The sequence below is a fragment of the Macrosteles quadrilineatus genome, unplaced genomic scaffold (genome assembly GCF_028750875.1).
Source record: "Macrosteles quadrilineatus isolate MER2022 unplaced genomic scaffold, UCM_ALF_1.0 Scaffold_4__1_contigs__length_99947679, whole genome shotgun sequence".
In the NCBI taxonomy this organism is placed as follows: domain Eukaryota; kingdom Metazoa; phylum Arthropoda; class Insecta; order Hemiptera; family Cicadellidae; genus Macrosteles; species Macrosteles quadrilineatus.
In genome coordinates this window covers 94,887,559-94,902,568 of record NW_026542597.1, presented here as the reverse complement: position 1 = coordinate 94,902,568, position 15,010 = coordinate 94,887,559, and the positions used below count along the sequence as shown (strand labels likewise).

At 32.0% G+C, this 15,010-nt stretch overlaps 1 protein-coding gene across 1 annotated transcript in view; it reads right to left on the bottom strand.

Moving 5' to 3' along the window:
• Window positions 1-14,355, bottom strand: part of LOC128993169 (vacuolar protein-sorting-associated protein 36-like) — a 28,987-nt gene extending 14,632 nt beyond the window's left edge. Inside the window, exons 1-3 of the mRNA XM_054416931.1 lie at window positions 14,326-14,355; window positions 6,041-6,205; window positions 5,555-5,770 (exon numbers count right to left, since the gene is read on the bottom strand). Of these exons, the coding sequence (XP_054272906.1) occupies window positions 5,555-5,770; window positions 6,041-6,205; window positions 14,326-14,355 (411 nt within the window). The remainder of the gene's footprint in view (window positions 1-5,554; window positions 5,771-6,040; window positions 6,206-14,325) is intronic.
• Between the last annotated feature and the right edge of the window lie 655 nt (window positions 14,356-15,010).

Genomic DNA, 15,010 nt, shown 5'->3' with positions numbered 1-15,010 from the left:
TTACTCTCTACAGGGTGTTTTTTTAAAAACTTGCATCTTTATTTATGTAAAAACTGCAATAGATAGAAATATGCAGTTTGCGGGAATCATCTATTGACGTAGGGGGCCCAATTGTTTTGAATTCAACGTTACATTCACATTCCCCCCCTTTCCCCTCTGCCCCCAACTTATTTTTTTTAAATAGCAAGGTACCCCTTGTGACATATCAAATGAAAGAGCATGAAAAAAGAAAATGTTTGATGAAAAAAAATTAAAAATCGGTTCATAAATTTGCGAGATATTTCCCCCCCCCCTTCCCCGGAACTTGATTTTTTTTAATAGCAAAGTACCCCTTGTGACATATCAAATGAAAGAGCATGAAAAAAGAAAATTTTTTGTGAAAAAAAATGTAAAATCGGCTCATGAATTTGTGAGATAATCCCCCCCTTTTCCCCCTACCCATAACTTGTTTTTTAATAGCAAGGTACCCGCCCTTGTGACATATCAAATGAAAAATAAATTTCACCAAAAATTTTCTTTTTTCATGCTCTTTCATTTGATATGTCACAAGGGGTACTTTGCTATTAAAAAAAAAATCAAGTTCCGGGGAAGGGGGGGGAAATATCTCGCAAATTTATGAACCGATTTTTAATTTTTTTTCATCAAACATTTTTTTTTTCATGCTCTTTCATTTGATATGTCACAAGGGGTACCTTGCTATTTAAAAAAAATAAGTTGGGGGCAGGGGGGAAAGGGGGGAATGTGAATGTAACGTTAAATTCAAAACAATTGGGCCCCCTACGTCAATAGATGATTCCCGCAAACTGCATATTTCTATCTATTGCGGTTTTTACATAAATAAAGATGCAAGTTTTTAAAAAAACACCCTGTAGATACAGAATCCATTGTTTTATAAACTTACCTGACCAAAAAATAAACTAAAGTAGCAGCGGACGAACTTTTTCATGTCATATTTCATTAAACATCATACTAATATTATAAATGTGAAAGTTTGTGTGTTTGTTTGTTTGTTTGAAGTTCAATCACGCATTAACTACTGGTCGGATTGAGTTGAAATTTGGTATGATGATAGCTCACATTCCCGATTAACTTATAGGCATATTCTTATCTCAAAAATCCTTTAGGGGACCAGTGGCTCTAGAATTTCCCACGTTAACCTTATGAGTATTCATATTTAAAAGGAATTAAAGAATGTTTCCAGCTGTTTCAACTACACAAGTTGGGCCTATGCATTAAGTTGCATTAAAAGGTTATAAGGTTTACCAACAGGGTGCAGCACTATTAATTCTTTTTGCATTTATAACAATTTAGCTAATTTGAACCAAACAGCAACAAAAAGCTGTGAGAACTTTACGTTTTTCTTTTGTTTAGGTGCAGTGGTAGAACATTATGGATATCGTAGATGTGCTATACTATAGTATACAGTAAATTATAGTAAACCAATTTTTCTTATAACGTACGCGTCCTCTCCCATTGCAAACGCAAAGCACGAGTATGACTGCAATAAGCATTTTATACTTATACGCCAACCCCGTACAAAGGACGGGTACTCTGCTAGTATAAAATAATCGACTTTATTTGAATATTTAAAAAAAAGTACCGGGGGACCGAGCCGTGGCTCGGTATGTTTATTTGGATTGTAAAAGCAATATAAGGGAAACTAGCGTTTTCTTTATAACTAATTCGGCTTTTATTGTTTAAGTTTCAGTGGAATTTTAATTTACTATGATGGAAATTTTAACTGGTCAATCCAACACATTAATTTATTTTAATCTTACACATTTCTTATATTGTAAATAAATCATACAAATGTTAAAAAATAAAAAAAGTATATTTTTTTAATACGTTCCTATTGTAGGAATTAATATGCGACCACAGGTTAAAATAGTAGCAATCAGCTACAATACAGCGTATGCAAGGGGTGTGATTAATTTCTTGGTACTAAATTAAGTCATTCTTCATGTATAAGTAAAACTTCAGCATGGACATACTCTCTAACATACTATCATATGATGGATTAGCTGAAGGTAGATAAGTCCGATTTAAGCTTAACTAGTGGTCGTCCAGGGGTCGAAAACTCGACCAAAAATATGTAATGAACAGGTTTCAAATGATTTAGGCCTAAAAAAATCAAAATGGTAGCTTTGTGAGTAACTAAAAAATTCTGGAAAATTTAAATACAGTACGATATTTAGATATGTTTCTTACTCAGGAACAATGCCCTAAAATATTGGTAGAGAATACCGGGACACCCTGTATAAATGTACGTTAATGTGATGATAAATTTGCATTTTAAATAGTCAAAATACAATAAGTATTGCGCAACCGTGATATGTTAAGTCATTAACCTTAGTTCAGTAATAAAAACTACACCGTGTGCTTACTCAAATAAAACAAAACTTGCTTACTGTACAGCAATAAATCACGTAGAGAACAAAACAAAAGAAAGTCTAGACTATATATAGTAAACTATTTATACCGTAGTCATCATAGGCTACTACTAGGCTACATGATGTTTCACAACAGAGGAATGTGGATAAAAACGTTAAATAACTCATAAAACACCATAAAATCATAGTAGGCCTACTGTACTTAAGTCTTTCAGGTAATAACAACAGTAATAAAAATAAGATATAGATAACAATGATGTAAAACACCGCTTATTATTTCTCTTTGTTATTCTATTCTTTCTTTGGTTTCTCTTCATCCACAAGTTGTCATGGTTACTAATCACCCAACCACAAAATGTTGTAGTGTTGTGACAGCAGACAGGAGCAGACGATTGTCAGTCTGTCACTGTCAGTGTCGGTGCAAGATTGTCAGTCTGTAGGTGCGAGAGTATTGCTTGACCTTGAAGCTACTGATCAATATTTCTCTGTCTTGCTTCCATTTTATTTTTGTCAAATGAACTGTAATGTTTCAATGATGTGGAACCTACTGTACATTAAAATTACCGGAAATAGTTAAATATATAGTTCATATAAAAATATTAGACTGAAAACACAATTAATAAAACATGTTCTTGTGATTTGTGAGGTTATATAATATATAGGCATCATGTTGATCCGACCCCAGTAAATCGAGGTTCTACTGTATTTGCAAGTTACAAATAGAAAACCATATCACATTATGGTTGGTATTCAATGACCGATGTATCAAAAATTAATTCATAACTTATTTTGATATTAATCAGAAGCATTAATTACAGCTTGCAGCACTTATTGGTATATATAAATATCAAAGTTACTATTACTTTAAAAAAATAAAACACGAAATTGTGGAGCCATTCAATTTTTATAAACACAGTGTTAAACATTTTACTCTACAGAATACCGGATGGTAAAGAGTGTTTGGTTTAAAGAAAATTAAATAAAAAATGGTTTAACCAGCTTTACTATTTATTTTGAAAAACAATAGAAAGGAAACCATAAGGATAGGTATGGGATTGAACTAAAATAATTGCAGGGAAACTTAAATAGTAAAGTCCACAATCTGTACATCGTTAGAGAGAGAGAGAGATTTGATAAGGAATCTGAAAAAGTAAACAAATAATCGTTTCTGGCGTTTGTCATATTGTACCCCCCCCTCGCATTTGCACTCGTGCGTGACCACCTTTTGTTGCTTCCTTATCTTTCATCCGTCCCAAAATAGAATTCCTGGAATAGTTTGTTGGTAAAATTAAAATTATTATAAAAATCTTTTATCTTTCGAGTGTAATTTCGTGGTTATTCTTATCAGATAGGATAATATCGTTGCCATACGTAATAGTTCCTCCTTCGCGTTCCGCAATAGCGTAAAAAAACAGTCTCCGTATCTCAGACAAGATTCACGTATATTTCCGAGATAAAGAAAATCCGTATAATTCCCAATCTTCCCGGTCCGTGGCCACACTGTGAATATTGTACGTCAATAAAGGGGAAATTGACTAAAGGTTCTACTGAAGGTGAAAATATTTCACTTTTATAATTTAAAAACAAAATAAAAAACTTAAAAAATGAGATGATGAACGGGTAGGATCAACATTCAACCATTTATAATTAATTAATATTCGACTTTCCTTATTAGCGGTGTATCATATTTTTTGGATTATGAACATGTTTAAAAATTAACACGTAGTTAACTAGATATTACTAGATATCACGTAGTTACTATCCCAACATAAATAGTAACAAGGAGTAAACGAAGGCTACAGACCGCTCGGTGTACCACTACAAAGTATGCGAGGAGGGTGCCGTACTTGGCTACACTACTCCACGATAGTTCATTCTTACACACGGGACGATGAGACAGTCTCCGCATTGGTATTGCAGTTAGGGTACGTCCACAATGCACGTTGGTTTAAGCAGGGAGTCAGATTCAGATTTTCGGTGCCGAGTGTCTGACTCAGATGAGGTGGCCATAATGCAAGCAGGTTGTCAGCCGGACCTGTCTGTGTTGAGTCCTATTTAAGGGATACTGTACATTGATAAATACATATTATATACATATTTATACATATTTTATACAGGTTTAATACATATTATTAACTTCTTGCAGACGACAATATGTTTTTTTAATATTTAAGAATGAGCTTGAGCACCTTCTTAAAAATGAGCACAAGCTTGCCAAAAACTGGGGAAAATATCACAAAACCTTGAAATAGCATGTCCCGTTGAAGTAACTAAATTTATTTCCGTAAGTTAAATTGCTTATTTTGAAAAAATTCAATATTACAAACAATTTAATTAAATCACATTGTACCTTAAATTTATCTGCTGATTGTCAATCAGCAGATAAATTTAAGGTACAATGTTACTATATTTGTTAAAAATTATGCACTTTGATGCGCTTATTGCAATTTTTTGGAACGTGTTGAACGTTTGGTAGCAATTTGTCGATATCCATGGTTAATGTAATGAAAAACCTATACACTCAATACAAAAACAAAAATCAACAGTCCGATATAAGCAGGTTGTCTGAAACCAGAATGAACAATTCATTCCGGTAAAAATCTGAGTCAGACTACCTGCGCGCAGAAAATCGGCGCGCAGGTGCACTATGGCCGCTTACGTTTATTAGCATGGGATGATAAGCGCGCCGAGTCTGACTTAATCGGCGCCGACAGTCTGACTCAGAAAACCAGCGTGCATTGTGGACGTACCCTTACGCTTATCGACACAGGCGGCAGCACCGGGTAAGCTGTTTCATACGTATAAAATGCACGGGAAGCCATACCTGACTGGCTTATGGGAGAGCTGACTGGCTTTCGGGCGGGTGACTGCCACACCGAGTAAATTACCAGCGTAGTGACTGCCATTCCGGGTGGGTATAAAAGTATAAATATATATATAAATATATATATATATATATATGAATTTGAACGGAGGGTGTTTTTGGCCTCTGGGGACCTCAAAACGAAAAAGTAAATCGGTCCCGGGTCCAGGTCTTACCATGAGTACTACGGTAATAGCTTATTCCCTATATAGGAAATATGCTAAAACCAGTGTACAAAGACTAAGTTTATAATACAAAACAAAATGCACTTATGGATTTATACAAATCATAAAGGACTCACTGACTGCTCGGTGGCCGCTACGACAGCCTCACTGTTTTGAGAGGACAGCTGCAACACCATGACTCCGCTATCAAACTTGTGTAGCCGCAGCGGCAGTCCGAGCCCAGCCATGGTGTGACACGCGGTCAGTAGATCTTCTGGTGACAATAGCTCCAGACCTCGCGCTCTGTTGACCCGACAATACACGTCTGCCAGTGACATCATGCCTCCCACCTCCTGTACAGTGATGTGGATTTATGTAGAATTATTTTAATTTGAGCACTAAAAATTGGAAATAACAATCCATTTTATAACCCTTGGAACCATTTTATGACAAAATATCAATTTACAACTTCCCAAAAGTGCATACCTTATTTAACATTAAATGGCTTCTGGGTACTTGAAATACAAAAAAATACATTGGTCAATGACTATGGTGAAATGCACTACCCTATGGGAAAATTCGCTGTTAATATTTTGAAGCTTGTCCAAGGGGTGTAAACTTACCTCAACAGGTTGTTTTAGAAAGTCTGCAAGCTGCTTGGCTAAACTCTTGTGGAACTGCGTTTCACTGCGGAAATTGTCCCTTGTAACTGGATCATCAATTCCAAGACTCAACAAATATGACTTGAATCTGACAGTCTCATCCTTGGTGATCTCACCCTGCTTCTCCTGGCAAAAATCTAATATTTTTATTCAAAATAAAAGTACCCCTACACCCTTTTATCACTGCCAAAATTAAAATACAATACAATACTTACAATGGTGGAGGATGCATGTTTGTTACATTTTTATGTAGATTCTTAAAACAGTACCTCAACTAATATACGTTTTAATTAAATATTTGGAAATAAATTGATTGACCCACAAGGAGTTTGAGAATAAGTTAAAAGAAGAAACTATATTCAGGTGACGATGTTTAAAATCAGAGAGAGGTAGAACACACAGTATTTGTCTTTACCAGGGCCTATAATACGGCAGAACCCATATCCCAATAAGCAAAAAAAATTGTTAAAAATTGTTAAAAGTTGTATTACAATTGTTGTATAACAATTTTTAAACATTTTGTTTTAAACTTCATATTACAACAATTTTAATATAAGATTGAAACAATTTTAAAATTGTTTAACAATCAGTTTTATCCAGTTTAAAAAAATAAGTTTTAATACAAGTTGTAACTATTTTACAACAATTTTAAAATTGTTAAACAATCAGTTTTTTTGCAGTTTAAAAATAAGTTTTAATACAAGTTGTAACTATTTTACAACAATTTAAAAACTGTTAAACAATCAGTTTTTTGCAGTTTAAAAAATAAGTTTTAATACAAGCTGTAACTATTTTAAAATTTTAAAATTGTTTTATTCTTAGTTTTTTTTTTTATAAACAACTTTAAAACAATGTTTAAATTGTTTACAATACTATTTAACAATTGTTTGTGAAGTTCTTAAAAAAACATGTTTCAACAATTTTGAAATCAATTTTCTCAACAATATTTAAATTGTAAGTTTCAACAATTTTGAAATAAATGTTTAATTTGTTTGATTATTAGCGAATTTCCCATATAGGGAATAAGCTATTACCGTAGGTCTCATGGTAAGACCTGGACCCGGGACCGATTTACTTTTTTGTTTTGAGGTCCCCAGAGGCCAAAAACACCATCCGTTCAAATTCATATATATATATATATATATATATATATATATATATATATATATGTGTCCGTTAGCACGATAACTCGAACAAAAATTATCCGATTTTGATGAAATTTGGTATAAACGTGTAAACCTACATTTATTCGAACGAGTTCGCGAACCAGCATGATCGGACCATGGGAACGGGGGTTTATGGGGGGTTTTATGGGGTAAAAATTGGTTTTTCCCATTTTTGAGCCTTAAAACATAAAATTTTGGAACTTCCTTCCCAACCATTTTGTAGAGCTTAAAAAAGAAATCATTTAGTATATTGAAGCATTGTTGTATGCCTAATGGTTACGGAGAAAATTCAAAAAAGTGCAAATTTAAAATTACCATGTTATTCTTATGGAGAAAATGAAAACTGTTGTAGTTTACTTGTTTATGGATATATGTTGATAAAATTTGGCAAATTTATTTATTTCATCCTATACTATTGACGTTTGGTCAAAAAACACTCTTTACCTTCCCTGTAGCAGCTAACCTAAGCACTCGTTAAATCTAATATTATTTAAATTGTAAACAAATATGTCTTATGTATGGAAATATTTTAGTAAATATGTAATCTGACAAGTTGAAATTCGCTTAGTCTGCAGGTTTGCTGCGGCGGGGGTATTTATGTTTAATCTTAATTAATGGGTTGTATCCCTTTTTTGGCCGTTTTTACATTTTCTTGCATTTAATTTTGATATATACTAGATAAATAGGTTTTATCAATCATGTTTAAATAACAGCCTATAATGTTTAAATTTTTTAATTGAAAATGAAATGACGTAATTGGAAAAGCACCTATTAAAATACGTAAACAATTATGTTTATTGTACAGGCACGGCAATTAAATAATTCTTCTTATTAAGATTTTTTTTGAATTTTTTATAATTTCGTAGTAGTTATTACATTATGAATATTGAATTACATTATGAATAGCTAAATTCATAATGCATAAGTTACCGATTTTTGTGATAAGTTACCGATGACGTTAATTGTGATACTAGATACAGTGATGGAACACCTGCTTAACATATAATAATAATAATAATGCAAATATTTTTGTTTTTTTAGCGAATTTCCCATATAGGGAATAAGCTATTACCGTAGTACTCATGGTAAGACCTGGACGCGGGACCGATTTTTTTTTCGTTTTGAGGTCCCTAGAGGCCGAAAACACCATCCGTTCAAATTCATATATATATATGAGTAATTGAAAACATTTTAAAAACATTAGTACCCTTTTCAAAACATTTTAATTAAAATGTTTTGAAAAGGCTACTAATGGTTTTAAAATGTTTTCAATTATTCATATAGTAGTAGCCCTAATCACATTTATACTTATTATATATATATATATATTTTTTTTTATAGTTCTGTTCACTTTTTAGGGCTACTTTTTCAATACATAAGTTAAATAATAAAAACCAGAGTACCCTGAAATTCATTTTTATTTAAACTGATACGTATATCGGCACTAAGGCCATGATCACAGTACGAGTTATAAAAGTATGTAAACAAATAAAATAAACAAATAGTTAATAACATATGTTTTGAATTCATTTAAATTTTGATTAAATGGTTAGGTGAATTTTTTTAACATGTGAATGTGTAAGATTCTTTCCTGATTTGACTGGTTTTTTCATGAATTGGATTTTCTTTTTGTTTTTGCATTACATTGAGAATTTGGTCGCCGTGTTCTTTTGAGTGTAGGTATATTTGCAGTTCTTCTTTTACATCCATTTTTTCACCCTTTTTCTCGTAATTTAGAATTTTGACGCATTCTTCTAATTTGCCATAATTATGATTATTTTCTAATATATGTTCTGCATACATTGAGCGTTAAGATGTTTGATTGTTTGATTTTACGGCTTGGATGTGTTCTTTGAATCTGCATGAAAATGCTCTTCCAGTCTGACCAATGTAGAATTTGGGACAATTTAGACATTTAATTTTGTATATTCCAGATTTGTTATATTTGTCAATTGTAATACAATAATAACATATAATAATAATAATAATGCAAATATTTTTGTTGTTTTAGCGAATTTCCCATATAGGGAATAAGCTATTACCGTAGTACTCATGGTAAGACCTGGACGCGGGACCGATTTTTTTTTCGTTTTGAGGTCCCTAGAGGCCGAAAACACCATCCGTTCAAATTCATATATATATATGAATAATTGAAAACATTTTAAAAACATTAGTACCCTTTTCAAAACATTTTAATAAAAATGTTTTGAAAAGGCTACTAATGGTTTTAAAATGTTTTCAATTATTCATATAGTAGTAGCCCTAATCACATTTATACTTATTATATATATATTTTTTTTTTTGATAGTTCTGTTCACTTTTTAGGGCTACTTTTTCAATACATAAGTTAAATAATAAAAACCAGAGTACCCTGAAATTCATTTTTATTTAAACTGATACGTATTTCGGCACTAAGGCCATGATCACAGTATGAGTTATAAAAGTATGTAAACAAATAAAATAAACAAATAGTTAATAACATATGTTTTGAATTCATTTAAATTTTGATTAAATGGTTAGGTGAATTTTTTTAACATGTGAATGTGTAAGATTCTTTCCTGATTTGACCGGTTTTTTCATGAATTGGTTTTCTTTTTGTTTTTGCATTACATTGAGAATTTGGTCGCCGTGTTCTTTTGAGTGTAGGTATATTTGCAGTTCTTCTTTTACATCCATTTTTTCACCCTTTATCTCGTAATTTAGAATTTTGACGCATTCTTCTAATTTGCCATAATTATGATTATTTTCTAATATATGTTCTGCATACATTGAGCGTTAAGATGTTTGATTGTTTGATTTTACGGCTTGGATGTGTTCTTTGAATCTGCATGAAAATGCTCTTCCAGTCTGACCAATGTAGAATTTGGGACAATTTAGACATTTAATTTTGTATATTCCAGATTTGTTATATTTGTCAATTGTATGTGGGTTTTTGTTTGATAGTTTATTAATTAAATTGAATGCGTTGTTTCTAGATCTTCCTTATGAGGGTTATTTTTGTTCATTATCTTATTTTCTTCTAAGTCATTCAAATATATGTCAGCTAATAGGCCAGAAAGTGGTGATCCCATCGCTAGACCATCACATTGTTTGTACATTTTAGAATCATACATGCAGATTCAAAGAACACATCCAAGCCGTAAAATCAAACAATCAAACATCTCAACACTCAATGTATGCAGAACATATATTAGAAAATAATCATAATTATGGCAAATTAGAAGAATGCGTCAAAATTCTAAATTATGAGAAAAAGGGTGAAAAAATGGATGTAAAAGAAGAACTGCAAATATACCTACACTCAAAAGAACACGGCGACCAAATTCTCAATGTAATGCAAAAACAAAAACAAAATCCAATTCATGAAAAAACCAGTCAAATCAGGAAAGAATCTTACACATTCACATGTTAAAAAAATTCACCTAACCATTTAATCAAAATTTAATATGAATTCAAAACATATGTTATTAACTATTTGTTTATTTTATTTGTTTACATACTTTTATAACTCATACTGTGATCATGGCCTTAGTGCCGAAATACGTATCAGTTGAAATAAAAATGAATTTCAGGGTACTCTGGTTTTTATTATTTAACTTATGTATATATATATATATATATATATATATATATATATATATATATATATATATATATATATATATATATATATAAATATTAGTATCCCACATTCGGATCTCCATTGCTTGGTATTGCTTTGTTACATCATTTGACCAATTCGGTCTCTAACCTCGAAATTGCTTTAATAGAGTCTTCTGATCTCCGGCATTAGGAACTCTGGATGTAGAATTGATTTCATTATATACACTGTATATACGTAACTAGTAATAATTAGGCAGCATTTAAATGTATTTTACGGGGGTTTTCAGGAGTGATTTATGAAAACTAGATAACCTGTTGCTCAAAATCGAGCAAAACCGAAACTTGTATAAACAAATAAACAAAAAACATAAACAGCCAGACCTTAATCAAAGAGTCGCTCTAAATAATTTAAATGACTGATTATAGAAATATAAAAATATTATGATGTAACAAAATATAGAACCTTTCATTTATGGCAACAAAGAGTAAAAACTTAACTGTCTCGGCCAGTCTTTTCTTGCTTAAAAAATATGTAAGCCACTACAATGTAAACATTTAACGTTCATTTGTCCAAGATTGGACTATCACAACGGTGGTACTACCACTATGTACCCATCAAATGTTCAATTGAGAGGTTGATGCAAGCGGTCATGTTGTACTGGCGGCGTTTGATTTTAAATTGAAATGAAATAAGAAAGTTAACCAAACAACAGAAAACACTATAAAGGAATTTGGAATTTTGATATACATTGTAAATTACATGATAATATGGTAATGCAACGGATAACTGCCCTGAGAATAATCACTTTTAAACATTCACTTCATCGCATCGAACTGTAACTACACGATAATCGGTAAAGTACGATGTAAGGTAAATCAGATTTACCATAGTCAAAAAGAATGAAATATTTATTCTTTTTGTCTATGATTTAACTATTACAAACACTTTGTTGTCTAGTATTGCTAGGAAACTCTTTACTATGAACCAGACTTAGTTAACAGATTGAAACAAAACATAAATATTCTAGCTTTGCTCTGGAAGTTTTAAGTCCTGCAGTCTGTGGTTAACCTTAAAAACTATTTCAAACTACGTCCATGTGTTATTTTTTATAAACAAAAGGAAATGAGTTTGATCTAATGTCAACAGATAGCGCCGCCTTCCAAACTTTAGCCCTTAAGTGTACTCAAGTGGTACCCTTTCTTAATATTCTGAGACGTATTTGCACATATACGTGAAAATACCTTTAATTTGACACCTCAAACGTTAAAATCCGTCAAACCGTTATCGAGTTATGACTGTGAAAAGAAACCTACTTGCGTATTAATATATATAGAAGATTCGTTGACGAATCTAATCAAAATGTTGTCTTTATAAAATTTGAATTCGTATAAAATACACTATGACAATTAGTTGATCGTATATGGTTGCTTATGTAATCTTCAATTGACCCTTTCATATTGACTTTCATATAAAGCGGTTCGCACAACTATTTAGAGGACTGTTGTAAACCGTTATACCGTTTGTTCCGATCCTGAATAAACATTTTATTCGGGACATTTTATTATTCTGTGTGCTTAAACATTTTATTCTGTGCTCTATCACGCACAGGTCATTGTGACCCATGTCATGTTTTTATTTTTATATGTACGAGGTGTTAGCCCGTCCTACGTACGGGAGTAGTCAGAATAAACAAACTCAACGGTGTAGGCCTATAATTCAGAACAGCTAGTTTACACGTATAAAGACAAATTTTATTGCAGCCTACAGTAAAAAGAGTAATTATCAATTGAGAAGTGTATAGGTCTAGTCAATGATATCACCTTCCATCGCATACCCACCTCTTTCATAATCAATATCACCACAATACAATTACTCATACTATACACAATTTCCAGTAAATCTGAATTGAGACTCCCTCAAATAAAACAAAAACATCCAATAAAATTCACAGTACACATAATATAACGTTAGTGTCCTGACATCATTAAACGAATCGTCCACAGATATCCTTTATATCAATTTCACTGCATCAATTGCTAAATAAATAAGTGTAAACAAAGAAATGTAAAAACAACAACATATAGTTTGTTTTGTAAACAGCTGAGTCAAAAATAATATTCATTTGAACAAAAGAACTGGTCACATGTTGAAGAAATTTAAGAAGTAAAAACGCTAGTAGAGCTAGTGACGTAATTAACTGTCTATGTTTATTATCCATTCCGTTATCAGTTCCAATATCCTTGATAATTAAACCACCCTCATTGAATCAATGTACATCGTAATTCCTCATATTAATTTATTTTAACTATAAAATATTCAGCGCCTCCAAACGTAACCACAACTAAACACAAGCAAAACCACTTTTTAGATTTCATAAAAGGATGGTTAGTCTAATTGCAGTATCCTAGGTCAATGATGACGTTGTGTTCAATCTATGTCATTCATCTGTATATCTTCGGATAACACCCGTCTGAGGTTGTGGTGGTAATTTAAAATCGTATTTCTGAGGATTCTTGATCTCCATCTTTATGACATCAATATTTCCGGGCCTAATCCAAACAAAGTTCAAGCATTCAAAAACATTGATTGTAAACAAAAAGCTGCCAAGATGAATTATTAAAACATGTAAAAATTGTGATTTTCCTACCCTTTCCAAAAAAAAGTTTAGCAGTAAAATAATTTGCATACCTTTTTTTATTAAACTCATGTACAGAGCCTCAACTTGTACACATCGATGTTGTTACTGTACTTATCTTGGTGGTCTACTAATCTTACTTATTTCCTATAATCAATGACAAAATCAGAGTAAATAACCTCATAGGTCTATAGGGCATTTTTATAACTAACCAGCTGTTAGTTAAAACAAATTATATTGCTCTAAAACAAATCGAAGATTACAAAGATTTCTTTACAAAATAATTTGAACATCCTAGTATTTTACTATGTATATTAAATTAATCTGTCATCCTCTTACAGAAGAATTGAACGTATCAATGATTAGCATTATACATAGTATAAATAAGTCAACCCTAAGTATGTCTTTACATTTTTATCCAAATGCTGAATTTGTGACACAAAAGCTGAATGTTTACAGCTGTTATGTTAAGCAAATTATTTTATGCCAAAAGCTAGTTTAGAATCTTACCGTCGGCTGCTAGACTTTTTAAAAATTAAAACTTAATTTCTAAAAAAAAAAAAACTGGGACCCTAAACTAAAATTATGGCTTCGACATTCCCTAGTTCCCAAAATTATCTTTCTTTCAACACTTATAATATAATCATGAAAATCCGTCGAGTGGTTGATTCAGAATCGTGAAATAAAAAAACACTGTTTCGTTTTAATATTATAGATTGCTGCGAAATAATTTCCCGCGTTTACGATCCGGAGTGCGCGTTCCCGAGTGATCTCATTACCTCAAGTAATCTCGGTAATCTCTGTGATCTCGGTTGTCAAGTTACCAAATAAATCTCATTACCGCGTCCTCGGGTTCCTGAGTAAATCTCATTACTGAGTCCTCGGGTTTCCGATTATATCTCCTTAGCGAGTCGTAAAGCGATCTCCTTTCCGAGTTTTCAATTACCACGCCTTTTCAATTACCACGCCTTTTCAATTACCACGCCAAGTACGTTCTCCAAAAGCCAAGAAGTTTTTGTTGTGTACATTGCGAATCTAATATTTAAAGACATTTCATACAGAACACCTGGGTTTTAGGTCAGGCGCACACAGGCGACTTTGAGTCTAGGAAAAGTTAAAAAGTATGCTATTCTTTTAATCAAATTCATTGAACGGAGTGAGCAAAACTCTTATACGTCGACTTTTATGTATTCCTTAATATATAACATACATATATGCAGATCTATGACAGCTATTTGAACACATATCGGCATGGAATTATCTACGCCGGTGGATAATTACATTTAATTAGATTTGATGGTTCGATATACTGTACTAGAGTGCCTTATCGAACGTCTACGAATATGGTGGTAAAGTCCCCGAAAAAAGTTTGTATTGATTTCACTATTCATTTTGATATAATCGATATATTTTTCCGTATCCACTGAGTTTTATTCAAAGTTTAATCTTTACCTGCAGATCAGTGTGGATATATCACAATAATAAGCAAAAACAAACTAATGGAAAACTTGTATTACCTTGTGTTA